General features: G+C 38.8%; 1 protein-coding gene across 2 annotated transcripts in view; it reads left to right on the forward strand.

Annotated features, from left to right (window-relative positions):
• Positions 1 to 12,489, forward strand: part of iqub (IQ motif and ubiquitin domain containing) — a 31,846-nt gene extending 19,357 nt beyond the window's left edge. For both annotated transcript variants that reach the window (XM_017305081.1, XM_008411242.2), the window contains exons 6-13: positions 1,969 to 2,124; positions 3,481 to 3,691; positions 3,796 to 3,971; positions 10,181 to 10,351; positions 10,435 to 10,611; positions 11,160 to 11,408; positions 11,896 to 12,081; positions 12,209 to 12,489. In XM_017305081.1, coding sequence (XP_017160570.1) covers positions 1,969 to 2,124; positions 3,481 to 3,691; positions 3,796 to 3,971; positions 10,181 to 10,351; positions 10,435 to 10,611; positions 11,160 to 11,408; positions 11,896 to 12,081; positions 12,209 to 12,310 — 1,428 coding nt within the window. In that variant the 3' untranslated portion in view covers positions 12,311 to 12,489. The remainder of the gene's footprint in view (positions 1 to 1,968; positions 2,125 to 3,480; positions 3,692 to 3,795; positions 3,972 to 10,180; positions 10,352 to 10,434; positions 10,612 to 11,159; positions 11,409 to 11,895; positions 12,082 to 12,208) is intronic.
• The last annotated feature ends 6,760 nt before the right edge of the window (positions 12,490 to 19,249 follow it).

Consider the following 19,249-nt stretch of genomic DNA (forward strand, 5'->3'; position numbering starts at 1 on the left):
TATATATATAGCTATATAATGACAAATACAAGTGTTAGAAATGTGTGCAAAAAATAAAGAAAAGAAAAAGAGAAATAGGGGAGTAGTCCTGTGTTATAAMGGAAAAAGGAAGATAATGTAAAAATTATTGATTAAATAATATAACACATTGTACTACATATTTCTATCCACTGTTTAGTTGTCCTGTTGGAGTCTTCAATATAATATGAAACCAAAGAAATGAGGAAATGGATCCTAAACCCTCAATCATTACTAGATTTTACTTTGCTAGCTTTGTTCTATGAAGATTATGTTGAGTTCAAGTTATTTTAAGCCCCAAACAAACAATCCATTTTAGTGTCTGTGGGATATTTGAACATGAGATTTGATTAAATTAGAACTACACAGATTAGAAGGAACATAGCTTTATTCCGCTTCATTAGAACCTGATCACATGAACCATAATCAAACATATTTAATTACTTCAAATCAGTAATATACAGATTGTTCTCGCATGTCAATAAGACAGATTTTATTTTAAATGTATGTGCCATCACTGTTTTTGGCACATATTTTCCATGCTGAAAGGTGCAGCTCTCTGGACATCCTGAAGTTGTGAACCTACTGGGAGTCTGAAGCCGGACAGAGACGGAGGCCACAAGATGGTCTGCTGTGCCAGTTTACCAACATCTGAAAATATACACAATATGAATATTAATTAATCTGCAATGTGTGCATACCGTAACAAAAACAAAAAAACAATACTGTGGCTGAAATCAGTGCCTATGTTTGGTGTATTACAAGTACAGTCATAGTTAATAAATTAGAATGAGTTCCTAAGAGACTCGTCTCTTAGATTAGGAGTACCTTTGAAAATAATGTTTATGCATGTATTTAAACACTGCTGGTATATTCGAATCTTACATGCTTTGTTGTCATTAGCTGTAACTAATGACTATAATTGTCTATAATTATGACTTATAACAATAAGTCATATTGTTATAATATGACAATATGACTTGTCATATTGTCATATGTGACAATATGACATAATATAGCAATAATATAATATTGTTATATTATGACTTATAACAATAAGTCAGAATTATAAATAAAAACTTTGAAACATCCCTCTGTGTAATTAATCCATAGCTAGTTTGTGAGCCGAGTTACTGAAACACATTAACTTTTCATTAATATTACAACTGATTAAATATGAGTGTAGTTGTAAAACAAACATCAGCGTTAGCTTACCGTCCAACGTCCGGGCAACCGGAGGATTCCCGAAGCTTCAATCAGAAGCCAACTTCAGCGACTGCTTCGTCTACACTCTGAAAACCCCGATGGTGAACCTCTGAGTCCATGAGAGCCGAAAACTGAAACATACGTTTTGCATGGGAGTTCCACAAGAAAAATAATAAATTCAGGAGCTATAACAGTATTATAAAGTTTCTGACACGAACCACAATATATATTTATGCTTTTATTTTTTATTATGTCAGTTTTGGTCCTCCATACATCCATTTTATTATGTTCTACATAGCATGTTGAAGGTATTTGTTCTCAACCTTTGGTTTTTTGTATTTCTCAATTTATTCAGTGTTGCAAAATTAATAAAAATCATATGTACATATCATTTTATTTACATTTTGACATTTCCATAAATATGTAGATGGTGTGTTTTAATTTTTTAAATAAAAAATTTGGTATTATTGTTAGAATAGCCTACACTGCTTAGAACAGAGCTGTCTAAGTCCATGCCTCTATAGAGCTACTTTCCTGGAAACATTTAGATGTGTGTCTTTGCAACACACCTGAATCAAAGTAATGGCACGTTGTCAGCCTCTAGAACTGAATGAGCTGCTGATGAGGGAATGTGGTTCAGAGGCATTGGAGAAGGGATGAGACTGGTTGGACCCAACCTTCTTTCTTAGAGTAAGAGTTTTTTTTACACTGAAATTCATTTGTGTTTTGTTTTCTCCTAAACAGACAGCTGAGCTGAAGTCTAAGCTGCAGCAGTGTTCTGTGGACATGTCCACTCAGATGACTGGCATTGGCTGCTACGTGTCCTGTGTCAATGACAAGTTGGTAACTCCTGTGAATTATGTAACTGCTGATGAGTATCATAGCAGGAGGCTAGATGCTGTGAGTAAAAACTAATTTCCTTGTTGAGGGACACTGTTTTTTTATTTTGTTTTACGTCATGAAAATATTTTATGATAAGTTACCATGGACCTCAACAGGCTGTGACTGTGAAGGAGCTGCAGAGATCCACAGCTCCAGTGGGAGAACCACTCAGTAGGACTGCTGTGTGTGCAGGTCTGGGAAAATGGCAACACGCCGTAAATAGTCCAGCTGGATAGGGACAGCCAACACACTCCTACTATTGTTAACCCACATGCAAAAAGTGAAAAACTGCATATTGCTCTGACACATTCCTACCACAAAGCATGACAGTGGTAGCATCATGCTGTGGGGGAGGATATTTTTCAGTAGGGACAGAGAAGTAGGTCAGATAGGATGATAGGAGGATGGCTGGAGCTAAAGGAGAATCCTGGGATTAAACCAGTTAGAAACTGGAGCAAGTTGACCTTCCAGCAGAAGATCCAGCCAGAAATATCAAAACATAGTGTATGAACCCGTATGAAAACGGGCCAGTCAAAGTAACAAATGACCAAATGACCTCATAATTGTGCAAATTGTAATTACAAAATAATTTGTTTAATGAAAACACGCCAATTTCCTAATAACACTTTTTTCCCCCCAATGAAGTCTTTGCACTAAGATGAGGTGGTTTTTGGCTGGTTCGACTTTAGTGAATTTCACAAGACCACTATGGAATCAAATTMTTTTGCATCAACATGAGTCATATGATCAACAACCGGAAAGGATGAAGAAGACTACATTAAGTTGTCGGAGGATCATGTCACGGCATGTTTTTAATTACTTTTGCATGAACAAGAGTATTCACACGTAATTTGAATTGTGTTTTTTCAACATTATCGAAATATCAACATAGAAGCTAAATTTTCATTACAAAACTGAGAATGTGGCGAGACCTGGGAACTGATGTTCAAAGATGCTCTCCAGCCAATCTGACTTAGCTGGAGCTGCTTCCTGAGGAATAATTATGTTAGTCAACCATATCCCAAACCACCTGTATATGCAGAGTCCTTACTCCTCACTCTGACCCCTGTGAGGTCCACAGGACTTGAATGAGTGAGTTTGGTGGGGAAGAAGTGCTGTGCAAAACCCTGACCTTAAGCTTAAAGACCACCTCTGGGATGGAGTCAGACTGCTGCTCCCAACACCTGGAAATAATTATGTTATTTCCATGAACACTTTGAACCCTGACAGAAAGACTTAAAGCTGCCACCCCCACCTAAATACATTCTACTAAAATAGGATCTTGTTAAATTTTAGAAAAGTCTAAAGGGGGGAGTGACCAAAAAAGCTGTACAAAATATGTGAATATATATATATATATTCTTTATTTCTCAGGTTATCTGCCTGCAGTCCTATGTTCGGCGATGGCTAGCCCAGGAGGAAGTGGAGCAGCTGAGGAGAGAGCGAGCTCGCCGCCTCGCCTGGTTCGACCTTCAGGAAAGAAAGTGCAAAGAGGAGAAAGAGGCGCAGCTGAGAGAGCGCCGCAGGCGCTGGAAGAACCCACAGACCAGAGAGGACTTCAATTTGCTCTACCATGCCCTGGAGAGTAGGCCTGAGACCCGGGGCTGAGGGCGTAGGAAACATCTGTAAGGTGTCTGGATATGTATATATGTATAATCTCTCTTCCTGCCTGTGCTTTTTGCTTTTCAGAGTGGAGGAATGAGGAGGAGGAGCAGATAAACTGCAGCCTGCGCGGCGCGGAGAGGAAAGCAGCTCTGTGCGCGCTGTTGGAGCAGGAGATGGARTTCATCGCTGCCATTGGCCGCCATCAAATCAACGTAGAAGCTATCAATCAAGATCAAATGATCAGGAACTTCCTGAATAAGGTCAGAGCTCACTTTTTTGTTCAAAAGTCTCACTGAAAACCTGGTACTTTAAGGTCAAGATTGACATTGTTAGACACACCAGCTAAAGGCTAACATTCACCTATTCACACCTACAAACACATACATTTAAAACCAATATGCATAATGGTAGTTAACCTTTGGGTTGAGTGCCTTGCCCAGTGGCACATCAACATATGGCAGAAGGAAAATAGATTAATGGAAACTAGATTAACTTTAATGAACTTTAAACCAGTGGTTCTTAACCTGGGTTCGATGAGTCGGTCTCAGGGGTTCAGCGGAGCCTCTGCCGCGGAGGTAAAGACACACTTGTGTAAAGTCGTGATGACGCCCCGCTTTGCCATCATTTGCTGCAGAGGATCACGTTACATTGCTTAGCCAATCAGAGGATCACGTTACATCGCTTGGCCAATCACAGCTGCGGAGGAGCCCTGATTGAAGCAGCTCCACTCTCAGCATGGATTTGAACTTGTGTCTTTATTTACTTCAGCAAAGCTCACAGTTTTTACCAAATACTGTAGCTTTCGGTGTTCTTCTAAATCTGCTCCTTAGTCGCATTTTTTCGGGGTTGCTACTGCCTCTAGTGGCGTGGGGTGGTAACACAACTAATATAATTACATTACTAAATCAGAATACCGCAGTCTATTATTTATTATTAATTTTTCATTCTCTTAAGAATGTAGAGCTAATTAAATGATCTAAACAAGACCTTAAAGTGGTTCCAGTTTCTCTCTCTGGTCAACCTGTTGAAACTGTGGCACATTTTAAATACCTTGGGTCGTTCCTGGACAGTCAGCTCAACTTTGCTGAAAACACTGACTATATTTTGAGGAACTGTCCTCAGAGACTCTACCTTTTAAGAAGACTTGGTGATCTTAGGGTGACCCAACTACCAACTAGACTATAGTTGGGTCACCCCTATGTCTTGAATTTGGGGGGGAAAAACATCACATTTTATTTATCACTACAGAATGGTTCAGTGAATGTGAATATGAAACTGGTGGGTTCGGTACCTCAAAAAAGGTTAAGAACCACTGGTTTAAACAATTCAGATCTATTTGTGCAGCTTCAGTGGAAACAGCTCATAAGACCTTCCAGACAAATAAGTTTCCTTGGTGACTATAACTAACCTGCTTCAGCCTTGTAGCCAACCTAAAAATCTAAATATTTAAAGGTCTGTTTTGGATTTTAGATTAACAAGCAGGTATAGCACGGTAAATGAGGCAAAGGAGCGTATCTTTAATCACCCATAGACTCAATCCAGGTGTGTGGCAGAAGGGAAACACCTAAAACATGGCAGGAGGGCGTGTGGACCAGAATTGAGGAACACTGCTTTAAACAGACTTGAGTCCTTACGAGCAGATTCATAAGAATTCCATAATTGTTAAGTTTATTAAATCCTTCAGACCCTTCGTCCACCAGAATGGACATGCTATTTTTCTGGGATTAAACCAATAAAAGAAAATTAATACATTTGTTATTTGCATAATGGATCTTACAGATTGGTTTCTTATTAAACAAAAACAATAAAGTTTAGACTCTTAACTTGATACTAGTGAGTTTCAGGCATCAGACAAGACGAGCATGTGTATGAAACGAGACGGGGAGGCAGGGGYGCGGTAAATGGGGGGAAAGTGATGACAATTCTAGGGGTCCTGACCAACAAGGGGTCCTCTACAACTTATTTATTTTTTGTTCATAGAAATTTAAAAAAAAAATCGGGGTACTGTCAATTACAAAATTAATCATATTGTATTTTCAAAGATTGTTTCTAGCACTAAAAATTTAATGTGCCCACTCCCAGATCATGAAACACACATCCATATTTGCCCTAACCCTAATCCTAACCCCATCTGAAGCTTGAATAAAATGCAACTACATAGCATTTTTAGAAGTCTGGATTGCTTCATGTATATTTTGCACGTTGCTTTTGACTGTTGGGAGAGACATTTCAGTAATCTAATAGAAAAAATGTAAGCAACCTACTTGCCTACTGGATGTGGACTATTGGATGTTAAATTCATGAGCAGTAAATATTGTGCTAGTTATCAGTATTGGACCACAGAAAGCAAGGTAGATGAAGCCTTTAAAATTGTGACGCTTTTTATGGGTGAGAGATTCCCGGCGGCCCCCTGCAGGGAGGAGTAAGCATCTGTTTTCCATCAAAAATATAAATGTATTATCATAGCAGCCTAAAAATTACTCAATATAATCTTAAGCATTTCCAGTCATAGTATTTGAAGGTATTTTGACATTTTTTATTTCTATCATGAAGTAGTAGGATTTTTTAAAAGTTGAATGTCCATCCCAATGGACATCAGGAGTTTGTGTTGTACAACATTTAATTATTCAGTGTTACAATGCAAAGAAAGAAGCATGTCATATCCATCCATCCATCCATTTTCTTTACACCCTTGTCCCTTAGTGGGGTCGGGAGGGTTGCTGGTGCCCATCTCCAGCTAACGTTCCGGGCGAGAGGCGGGGTCACCCTGGACAGGTCGCCAGTCTGTCRCAGGGCATATCATAGCCATTTTGTGGTTTTATAATTATTTTGTTGTTTTATTGTTTCTTGAACAATCAGTTCAAGAAACTCCCAGACTTTCTTGAACTGATTGTACATCAAGAGATATCTGATCTTGAATGCTTGGATATATGAAATAAGCCATGTGAGAATGGGAATTAGATGGTAAATAGAAAAATAAAGCAGTCCTAGTTTTTCAGTGTTTCATCCAGAGGTGTTCAGTGGGTGGTGTCGTCTTGCTAGATTAAATTGTCAGTCTGTACCACACAAAAATCTGAAAAATATAGTCAATGCCCACCAGATGCAAAAAGTCATAATACACAGGAAAAACACACACTTCTATTGTAACACATGTAAAATCCAGCTGTGTTTTGTGCCACATTGAAACTGGTTCAAGGATGTTAATCAAAAATGAGAGATTACATGAAAATACCCAGCAAGCTGATGCTTTCTCAATGGTTTGGTAACTGTGTAATCCCTTTACAAATAGTAACATGCCAATTGATTTGAAATTTCACTGACACGTTACTGAAGTCAAAACTACATTTTGTGTTATATATTCTCTATTCAGACATGCACACTGAAGCAGACATCCAGTTTAAAAGTTTGAGATCATGCCTAATTAGATATTACATGAAACTCTATGGGAAAAATCATAGAAGTTTTCAAGACATTCTACACCCATTTAGTCGAGATGTCCATTACAATGGACATTTAAAAAAAAGTATATTAAAACATGAGATAGAAAAAGTGTCTCCTTTTCCCTTTATTTCTGAGCTTGAAAGGAATGGTAAATGGACTAAACTTATATTAAAGGAATAAAAATCAACTGAGTAAAGTTTTTTTGGTTCACTAGAAAATACTAAAGGGAAACTGGTGGTGATGCGTTTTCTGTGCCAAGGCTTCGGAGCGTGTGTCGAGTAATCCAGAAGAATTTTTGTGGAGCGCATATTGAGGCTTGTGGTAATGAACAGGTTGTGGCATTTAAAGCCTCACAAGCGGGTTGTACTTTGTGACTGATTCAGGAACTGGTTTGTCTGTTTGCTTGCAGATCGAAATAAATAGCAGAACCCTGCTGCTTCACCCATCACATTTTCTTGTTTTAGGATTTTATTGCATTTGCATTTGCAGTTCATTGGAGTGTCTTTTTTCCAATGGACCCAATTTTCCCTTGTCTGGCAATGTTATATCTCCAAATAGTTTCACACAGTAATAAACCTTCGCCTATGTCAAACAACCAACATGGTTAGTCCTGTGTGTCATGAAAAGCTTGTTGGTGGTGGTGAGAATGACACCCATTGGAACCAGGTTGTAGTGAAATTGATGGTTTTAATTAAGATAAACACAAAATCCAGGCACCACAGGTGAGCAGTGAGGGTAGGAGCTCAGACACTGAGGCAGGRTAGACTAGACACGCCTTACAAAACAAGGATCCGACAGGGAGCAGGGGACACAGGTGAAATTAAATACACAAGGAGATAATCAGGGGAAAAAAGGAACAGCTGGAGACAATCAAAGGGAAGACACAAGACTGAGACTCAATAATCTAGAAACATGCACAAAAACCAAATCCTTATACTGCCCTCTAATTTCTAGTGTTTTAAAAGGATAAGTATCCAAATGAATTTAAATAATTCATTATTGAGGCATTATTGAGCTCTGTAGAAAGGCAGAGCTCAATAGTCATTTAATAATAATAATAATAATAATAATACATTTTATTTCAAAGGCGCCTTTCTGGCACTCAAGGACACCGTACAATAGTAAAAAAAAAACTGACAGAAACAAATAAAATGTAACAAGTAAAAGTAGATAAAAATAAATAAAACAAAACAATGTATCTATATAAAGACTATGTAAAATCAGGCAAACCAATTGTGTCATGTGGAAAAGGCAGATCTAAAAAGGTGTGTTTTGAGTTCGGTTTTAAAATTTGATAAGGAGGAATCACCAGGTTTTCCAGTGGAATCAGGTCAGCTGAGCTCAGCCAAGTCATTTTAGGATGCAAAGATGATACAGATGATCCAYATCCTGTGGAAAATTGGGAGGTGACAAAATATTTTATCCCAACTTTTATAAACCTGCTAATGCGTTTCTTGCTTAATCTGCTTTTCTGTAGCAGACAGAATCATTTCAAAACAGAGAACTACCTAACCTAACTACACTTAGAGATTTTATTTTTAAGTAATAAATAATGTAATTTTCTTCTATAATGACATAGCTTGATTAATCATAACTCACTCCCCCATTTGTTTCCAGTTTTCTTTTTGAACCAGCCATTGTTTCACATAAACCGATTAAGATTATAAGAATCTATGTATCAGAATCACAAACAACATTTTCATTGACTTGTTTATTCAATATAAGGTTTATACATCATGTTGTTTTCACGTTGCCTATTTTGTATTGTCCACTTCATGTCGCAGTAGAGCAAATGAAGCATCGGCTCATGAGTCGAACAATTGGATAGGATGTTTCGATACTTCATGAAGCTTCATCTCGCCAGCTTGCAGCAAGCGACAGACAAAAACTTCAGCTAAATCCCTTTTGTACGACACAATTACTGATAAATATTAATTAATAAATGTGAATTAATGTGTGAGCAACAGACAACCTTAATTGCCCTACAGGATTAATAAAGTTTTACCTAACCTAACCATACAGAGCATCCAGACAGTATTTCACTTTTTCCACAATTTGTTTTATTCCAGCCTTTTTCCAAATATTTCCTCAAAGTTCTACACACAAATACCAAATGTCAAGTATGTATTTTAGTTATTTGCAAATTAAATAAAAACAGAAAACCCAGAAATCACATTTACATAAGTATTAACTGCCTTTGCTCAAAGTGGACATATACTTTTAAATCCTTCATTTTCACATGTAAATAATTCTCTTATGGTCTATATAAATCTGAGAGTCCTTAAGGTGCATTTGGGTTAACTCCAGATTGGTGTGTGTGACCTTTGACCTGCATTGTCAACTGTAGGACCAAAAGTGCTTGCCTTTCCAAATCAAGTTGAATTGACCACAGCTGGAGAAACAGCTCCAGGATCATCAGTGGAAGCAGCTCAGTGTAGAGCTTCATTAACAACATATTAAGCAAAGACTGTAAATACTTTTGTAAATGTGATTTTGAATTTTTCTATTTGTAATAAAGTAGCAAAACATAAAAAAATCTGCATTGTTATAATTAAGGTATGCGTGTATAGAATTTTGAGGAAAGATTCATTTGATAAATTTTGGAATAAGGCTGTAAAATAACAAATGAAACTGATGAACTGAAATAAACATATCCTAGTCCTCAGATGCTCATTTTAGAACGTCTTCTTGTTATCATCATGATGACCTGGATTTCCAGTCAGAGCGATGCCATCCCCATGCTCAACTCTGTTCCTCAAGACAATAAGTGAACTTCCTTACAAAGAAATGGCACCATTAAAGTAGGAATCACCAGGTTTTACAGTGGAATAAGAACAATTGCCAAGAAACATTAGTACAGCATGAAACATACATTTTCTCCCTTTTTGTGGCAAGTTTCAGGTTTAGTACACCAGATTTCAGAAATGAGGAATGGGTAGACATGCAATAAAAAAGCAAGTGGAACCTTCAACCTTGTGGCAGTTTTGCAGTGAATCACCAACCTAACAGCTTGGTGTACCTGGTCCAGGCAGCTGCTGCCCATCAGTGGCGATCAGCCACAGGTCGTCTGTTTGAGATGGACTCTGTGCCTGACGTCCGAGCCAGAGCGCTGAAGGAGATCTATGACGACATCAGCAAGTTCAATGTGGACCAGCAGGAGAGACGGCGCTTCCTAGAGAAGCTGAGAAACACTGTTATGGTAATATTCTTGAGATCCCTGCAGGTGTCTGCTGTCTGTGCTTCACAGAGATGCTGACACCACTGAGTTTCCTTTTTGGACAGGAGCATGAGTGTCAGCTGGTGTGGGACATCACTGATCTGATTGACAGGGAGATTGACTTGATGGGTCGAGATGTTAAGGAGCATAATCTGGAGGGTCTGAGGAAGAGGATCTGCACTCTTTTCCTTCAGTACATCAGAACACCGGCGTTTAACCCCAAAGTGATCAAATTGCTGAAGGTAAACCATATGATGTTCATGGTGCTCTTTATGTAAAGCTTACTGTGATGGCATGTTCGGTCATAGATCAAAGCTGTCTGTCTTCAAGATCTCTAGATCAGTGTTTTATCCTTTTTATCCTTTCTAAGACCTTTCAACCTACTTCATGTTGTCAAGTGATTTCTTGATAACATTATATATATATATATATATATTAATTGAAAAATTTTCTCTGTATTTACTCCACTTTTGAATGTAAGGAATAACAGTCTTTATATTGACAATGAAAAGACTATGAAAGCAAAGAAAATTAGATTTTTATTTAACTTTATGAAGCTGGGTGTTTATCATTATAGCCATGCAGAAGTAAAAATTTGGCACCACTGGATCGAATCATTGAAAATGGAAACAAATTATTAAAAACAGCAATTTATGCAGAATAAATCTATTCTTAATACATGAACTACATTAATAGCTATCTGAAGTTCTTACATCAAAATGTCCTTGGACATGTTGACTTTAGAGATGTGTGTGAACAGGATCTCAGCGTAACATAGAGTCTGTTCCAGGTTCACAAGAAACCATCTGAGCTGCAGCACGACATGTTCTTCTGCCACGGGTGCCAGCGCTACCTTTGGTCTGCCGATTTTGATTCAAGTACCACTGGCCGCCGGAGTCGTCGCTGCCGAAACTGTACCAGCCTAGACAACGTTGCAAGATCTCGAGATGACAACTCTGTGTACCAAAACATCCTGAGGAGGTTGAGAACTGATGAGCACCGCCTCAATCCAGAAACTTCCATCCCCTTCTTGCTGCAGGTAAATGCTACTCTCTCTGCGTGTGAGCAACCGATGGCTCACTCTCGTTTATGTGAAGCCCTGTCAAACTCAGTGACATACATTAAGACTTCTTTAAGACAACACATGCACTTTATATATTTCACATGCAGTTGTCTGGAGATATGGATTTATCTGAAGACATTTAAAAGGAAAAACAAACATAACTTTATGATTGGTTTAGTTGAAAAATGTTTTCAACTAAACCTGATGTTTTCTTTTCATTAATTTGAAAGAAATTCTTTTTACAAGTAATCAATACAACTAAAAGATATGTATCTAAACACACAAATACCAAACTTCAAACTTGAAATTACAGGAAAACCACCAAAATAAATCTAAATTAGACCTCAAACAGGCCAACATTCTCCAGACCTCCAGACCCCCTGGAGCTTCYAGTCCAGGGGGTCTGCAAGCTGGACTGGACCAATAGGGGCAATTTTCCCTGCTGACCTTTGCCTCTGTCCAGGTGGACGACATTCGCTACCTGATAGAAAAGGTTTGGTCTTCCTGCTCGGCTCTGAATGGCAGCAGAGACATCTACAACCTGGTGTTTGCTCGCTGGGATGTCCAGGAGGACTGGAGCCCCTGGAACTGCATACTGTTGTCCAAAGAGGAGACTTCAGCTCACACACAAGTGGAACACATCCATAAGGTTTGTTCAAGTGGCTGGCTGTGACTGAGGTTTCAGCAAAGTGGGAACACAGGTTTTGCTGAATGTATATTTCCCTGGCTGACTACATCCAGTTGTCTGACTGAATCTTTCTAATCTGTGTTTCCAGGCATATGAAACTACATTCATCCAATGGGTTGAACAGAAACACTCAATGGCACGACAACACTTCAGCAAGAACCCAGTTATTGCAAAGAACCTGGGCCTTTAGCCAGGTGCCTCCGCACAACCAGTTTGTCTTCTTAGCCTGTTGGTCAGTAATGAGAATCCTGACCACAGCCCAGTAACCCCAGGACATTAACAAATCCTGTGTCCGTTGTTATACTACTCTCACTGCTTCTTTCAGACATGTTTGCCTTATGGGTGAAATAAACAAAACACTTCATGATTTTTATTGTCTCTGATTCAACTTATTGCTAAATCAGACTCAATGTGAAGAGTTGAGACTAATAACAGGAGCTGAAGCTAAGCTATAAGACTTCTTGGGTTTGTTTTAGCTGCACTGAAGTGACAGCAGTACTTCACAACAGGGCAGACAAGGAAAATGTGGGGGCCCCTGTTGTATCAAATCGAGATGGGAATAATAGAAAGTTGGCCACTCTGAGGTAAATAAAGAAAAAAAAAACAGCTTCCTGTCCAGGGGGTCTGGAAGATGGACTGGACCAATAGGGGCAATTTCCCCTTTTTGTTCCAATGCCCACCCATGACACCGGGCCTGCACCCGTTCTGTCAGCATCAGCTGCAGGACTGGAACCTGCAACAAACAGCCCCCTCTGGTGGTGGTGACCTGGTCACAGCTGTTCAGTAGATTGTTGCTGGGCTGAACCTCAAGTGAAAGTTTTCTACAGATTGCTTGATTTGAGGATGTGATGCAGTTTGCAACAACAATGTTCATTGCACAGTGGCACAGTTGGTAGAGCTGTTGCCTTGCAGCAAGAAGGTTCTGGGTTCAATTCCCGGCCCYGGTCTTTCTGCATGGAGTCTCCATGTTCTCCCTGTGCATGGTGGGTTTTCTCCGGGTACTCCGGTTTCCTCCCACGGTCCAAAAACATGACTGTCAGGTTAATTGGCCTCTCTAAATTGTCCCTAGGTGTGAGTGAGTGTGTGTGTGCATGGTTGTTTGTCCTGTGTGTCTCTGTGTTGCCCTGCGACAGACTGGCGACCTGTCCAGGGTGACTCCGCCTCTCGCCCGRAACGTTARCTGGAGAGGCACCAGCAACCCTCCTGACCCCACTGAGGGACAAGGGTGCAAGAAAATAGATGGATGGATGGATGGATGGATGTTCATTACAACCTTTGGAAGAAGGGAAGGTGTCATGGTCCGTGTTTCTGTGTGTTTATTTTTGAGTTTTTCTGTGTGATCCTGTTCCCTGTGAGTCCTGTCTCTGCGTCTTCCCCGTTGACTGTCTCCCAGGTGTGTCTCGTTCCCTTGATTACCCCGTGTGTATTTAGTCTCACCTGTTGTCTGTGTTCTTTGTCGGATCCTTGTCTATTGCTGTCTAAGTTTGTCTAACGCTGTCTTACATACGTCGTATATCAGTAGTTGCTCTCCAGTAGAACTGATAAGTCCTGGTTAACTTAGCTCTTGTTTTCAGTCTCAATTTATCAGTTGCTACCGGTATTAGCTGTGTGCTACTCTCGGCCGTGCTGCCTGTTCCTGGACTGTTTATGAGCTTTATTATTCATTAAAACCATCATATTCATCATCTTATCTGGGTCTCAGCGTCTCTCCTCACCATCACCTACCACACCCCCTTGACAGAAGGTTTGTAGACTGAGAAATTTTTGCATTGAGTGGGGTATTCACTAGAGGCTTAAGCAAGGCCGTTTTCACAGGGGACAGACTGGTGGGACTCTGGTTATAGATGTGATCTGTGTTTCAATCTGAGATGAACATTGGGAAAAGTAGCTTAGAATTGGCTGCTCTGCTTTGAATAGTGTTTAAAAAATTCAATGACCATGGAGCAGAGCTCCCCAGTAAAAAAAAAAACACTTTAGTATATTTCAAACATACTTACATTTGTGTAAGTACATTTTACGTATACTAAGTATTAAGTGTACAATATATAAATATATACAAAGTGTACTAATATCATGGTTGTACCAATTTTGACATAACATTAAACACACTTAAATATAATTGTACCACACTACACTTTTAAGAAATGTATGAAATAAAAGTATACTTTAAGTGAACAAAATGTGTATTTGCTTAAGTGTACCAATGGAGAAAAAAATGCTTTTATAGATATTTTGTGGATTTTAAAATGTATGCTCAAAATAGGATTTTTTAAAATTCACTTAAAGTTTACTTTAAAAGTCAACTGATATATTGAAATTTCAGGATGTTTTAAATTACATCTCTGTGTATACTTTAGGTTAATAAAGTATGCCTTCAATAATCTTTGACTATTTATTGTTAAAATGGCAAAGAATAAAATAAAAAAAAATCCTTTTTAGTGGAACTTGATGTAATGTTTAACAAAGTAAAGTGTACATGACTCAAAACATCAAACGTTGAAACTTTCGTGACAGAGGTTCTACAACAAAAAMGATACTTGTCCTTAACACTAAATGTAGCAGGTATCTTCAGTTTAACATCTCTGAATATGATCTGCTATTTTCAGTTTTTTAGCTAAAACACAGAAGCTGTTTTTACCCAATCCATTTTCAGATGTATGATGGAAGATATATTAGCAAACGGCATTAGTTCCAGTTCACACTCCAGACCAGCTGGCAGCGGTAATGCCCGCTTTCAGTTTTTTGAAAAGCGGCATAAAAAGAACAGCATCACCATGAAGCCAGGAAGGATAAGACATGCAGTTCAAATTTACCATTTTTACTTGCATAATATTGACTTGAAAGTAGAAAGAGCCAGGGCCGGCCCAAGCCTCCATGGGGTCCCCTGGGGAGTGTTCAGAGGACGGCAGAGGGCACTGGCGAAAAGTTTTACAAAAGGGGGGCGCTGGGACTTCTTTGGGGGGTGTTTGCTCAAAGGTAAACTTTACACCTTAAATGCACAACAATAGTTTAGACTTTGAGCAACTTGTTAAAATTGTATTGTGTAACATTAAAACATCCCTTCTCTTTGGTGTTTGTAGCTTCTTGGCGCAGCTCCACTCCTGCTACTGGTAGCTTCACCGCATCAGTTCAGCGTTACACCAGCTGATGACGCTGTTGTGATTCACTTGTCTGGTGTCTCATTTTCAAATATTTTATGTTTTAGTGAGGATTTTTGTACATGTTTTGACAGTCCTGTAGTCATGTCAAAGCAGCAACTTATATTAAAAAGCGTTTTATTGTGTGACCAGATGTTAAACCCTCTGTTATCTTAGAACAAGTTATCTTTTGTTTTATTCCAATGTACAAAAGGTTTGTTCTACAGTTATGATGGTAGTTATAAGTAGTCCAGTGTGTTTAACTTCACTTGAGGTAAGACTTAATATCAGTGACTCTGTTAGCATAGCATTTGACACTGTAATGACACTAAATGACATCTTTATAATTGTTGTTACTAGTTTCACTTGACATAAGAGTTAATATTAACGTATTTTACTTAACCCTCCTATTATGTTCGTTTCTGAGGCACAGCAATAATGTTCGTGGGTCAATTTGACCCGGGGAGTGTTTTATCATGCAATAGTGTCAGGAAACAAAAAATTCCTCCAAAACATTTTTTTATCTGATTATTAACTCTAATACAATCAATCTCAATCAAAATTTGTGCAATTATGTTTTTATTTCTCAAAAATTAAGGATTAATGAGGACAACTTACTCAATTACTCATTTGGACATAAAAAATGGGATTTACATTTTTTATGTCCACTGAAAAAAACCTAGACACAAAAAAACAATAATTTCCTTGAAAGTGATCTTTGGTAAAAATTTTTATATTACATTTAATTTTTTTTTTTTCAAAGGGTGATCTTTATAATTGAACTTGAGACACACATACTGTTCCGGGTCAAATTGACCTGCCAATTAAAATCAAGATAAATGAGTCWTGCAGAGAGTATTTATGTTTTCCTCCACTTCTACTGAGTGTCACTCAGTGTGGGTGGAGTTTGCCCACGGGAACAGAAAAGGTTCCCATCAAAAGTTGTATGAACACCTGCTTTCTCACAGTTCATTGTGAAGTAAAGAGAGTAGGGAGAAAGTGGGTTTGTGTGTGTCTGCGTGTGTGTGTGTGTGGTATGTTGTGTTGTGTTTGTGTGTGTGTGGTGAAATAAGGTTCATAGCTGTAAGGAAACAAACAGAATTGGACATTTTTAATCTTTTTTTGCACTTTAACTTGACTGCCGGGTCAAATTGACCCGAACAGTATCGATGTAACAAGTAGACGCAGGGGGGGCTGCAAATGTGTAAAATGAATACATTTTTAATTTATATGTAGAGTTCACCTATTAAGACAAATAGAAAAAGTTTCATGCAATAAAAATACTTTTAAATTTTTTAAATATTTTTAAACTTTGAAATGGGTCAATTTGACCCGGAACTTAATAGGAGGGAGGTTAGTTCTTTGTTTCCATTGAATAATTGGGAAACAAATTCAACTTCATACTCTGTGAACCAAACCCTAAACTTAAAGTCTGGGTTGAGTTTTTTTCCCTTCATTAATGACACATTTTTATTACATACATTATATCTATCATGGTAATTCAGGGTGAGTTATTTTTAATTCTAAATGAATATCCTTGTTGGACTTTTATTTAAGTGTTATTCTCCTTCAAGATACATTTACCTAACGCTAGAATAAATGAAATGTACATTATGCAGCAAAGGAAATTAGAAGATCGGACATATATCCATTATGGAGATGATCRGTTTTGAATGGGCGATGTGCCCTTATTGCATAAGCGATACTGAAGAATGACTGATATCATTAAAGATACAGGGAAGAAGCTTTTTAGTTATCTTGCTTTGCTAGCAAAGTCGTTAGCTAGCAGCTAGCTAATAGCACATCAACAGCCTAATGTCTGTATGATAGAAACACTGAATGGATAGATAAGAACAGTTTCTCCTCACCTGGCTGTCTCCTCCCCTCAGTAGTTCTTCAGAGAAAGGCAGACGCAGAGGCCTGTCAGGGTCTGTTGTATTTCATTACCTCTCTGCTTAAACCGCGACTCCGAGCTGAAGCAGAAACGATACTTCAACGTTTTCCGTCATCTGACAAGCAGCAGGTCTACTCCACTTTATTCACCAAAAACATTTTGGTGAACAGTTAATTCACCATAAACTGTTCTGTAATCTGGAACGTTCGCTACATTGAGTTCCAGTTAGCCGCCTTATCTCACTGCACGAGAGGCAACTGGGTCATGCGTCACAGGCAAAAGATCAAAGGTAACAATAAGACCGGCTTATTAAACCAACAAAAAACTAATAATTTTAGTACATGTTATTATGTGTCAGAAGAGGACTTAGAAAATAATAATACCAAAAAATAAAAAATAGAAAAAAAAATTGACCAAAAGGGCACTTGGGGGCAAGGAGCAAAAAGAGCAGGTGCTCAAGCTCCCCCAGCTCCCCCCTCTGCACGTGCCTGCAAGTACTACAATATTATTCACACTGTAATGACACTTAATGACATTCATAACTGGTGCTACTTGTTCCACTTTACTTGATGTTAAAGAAATTGTTATTGACTCTGTTATTAAATCATTTTCCCCTTTCGACAATCTTAGAACATTCCGAGTTGTGAGATTGTCACTTGTGATAATTGTAACCGATCATCCTGCAGTGTGTGGTGTGTTATGTAGAACATCGGAAGACTGCTCCGATCTAACATCGGGCATATTCAGCATGTTGGGTTGTCTTGGCCYGATTATCGCAGCGTGAGGGGTTTTCCCTGACTGAGAGTGAAAACTCAACCAGCTGAATGTGACAGATATCAGAAAGCGYGGTGAYGTAAGCATGGAGAGGAATCCCAAACAGCTGACACAGCGCAACCGACAGTCCGGTGGACAAATGATATGTGGAAACAGCATTTTGTGCAAGGAATATCAACAGAAATGATAATGAGAGGAACTGGAGCGAAACTTGTACTGCAGTTGATAAATCTTGTAACTTTTCAACATTCATTAACCCAGTRGTTTCCTTTTTTGGGGGAAAAATGAATGTACGTAGCTGAACATAGACAACATCAGTAGCCTACAAGCTACTTGTTATGCTTATTAAGGTGATGTATTGATATTAGCTAGTCATCTTTTAGCTAACATTACCTACATCCAACAGTATCAACAGTCTGTTAGTTTGGGGGAAAAACTGAAAAGATCTTTGCGTTTTGCTGGTTTGCTGCCATGATTCTAACAMACCTGTGCAGCTCCGCACAGCAGCAGCAGGTCTCCTTCACTGCCGCACAGGTGTAAAACCAGCGCGAGTGTCGTTTAAAGGCGGCTTGGAAAAACAGGTTACCAAATGTTAACAACAGATTAAACAGTTTTAACTGCTGATCATAGTGACAGAGGACACAGATATGGTAAGTGTGGAAGCCCCTACTGTATCAAATTGACAGGAATAACAGAGTTGGCCATTCTAAGGTAAAAACCCAGAGCATACAGCGTTCATGTTTTTTTTTTTTTATTCAGACGGCTTCCCGCCCCCTGGGGGCGGCGTGACCCACAGTTTGAGAACCTCTGCATTAACCTGACATAATATAATTATAACGATAAAGCTATTAACTCAGTCAGGGCTTTACGTTGACTCTAGCTCGCTTAAAATAAGTCCACAAACCATCAGTATTCCTTCTATATCGTCATTTGTGTTTGGTTACTCTAAATTTACATGTGGTATGTTGGGTTGGTGATTCACTCTTTGAGGCTGTGGGCTCCCCACGAATGGTTCTCAGCCCCTTTAGGTACCTCAAAGGGTATGCACTCTCACTTGAGATCAAGAACCACCTTGGGCAACAGGGACCATCTTTTATGGTTGGTGTTTGCGGTGTGTTCCAGGGCACCACCTTTTGGTTTATATGTGCTGTATGAGCTGCGTAGAATATGGTTGGCATATTCCAGTGGGTGCAGTTGCTTCATCTGAGCTGGGCTCAGAAGGAGCTTGTAGTGAATTGTTATGTTGGTGTTCATAATTCAAAGAATGAGGAAATGGGAAGTGGAAGGCAAGAAAACAGAGGGGAGAAAACCGAATGTAGAATGA

This window comes from Poecilia reticulata, linkage group LG6, assembly GCF_000633615.1.
Source record: "Poecilia reticulata strain Guanapo linkage group LG6, Guppy_female_1.0+MT, whole genome shotgun sequence".
Taxonomy (NCBI): Eukaryota; Metazoa; Chordata; class Actinopteri; order Cyprinodontiformes; family Poeciliidae; genus Poecilia; species Poecilia reticulata.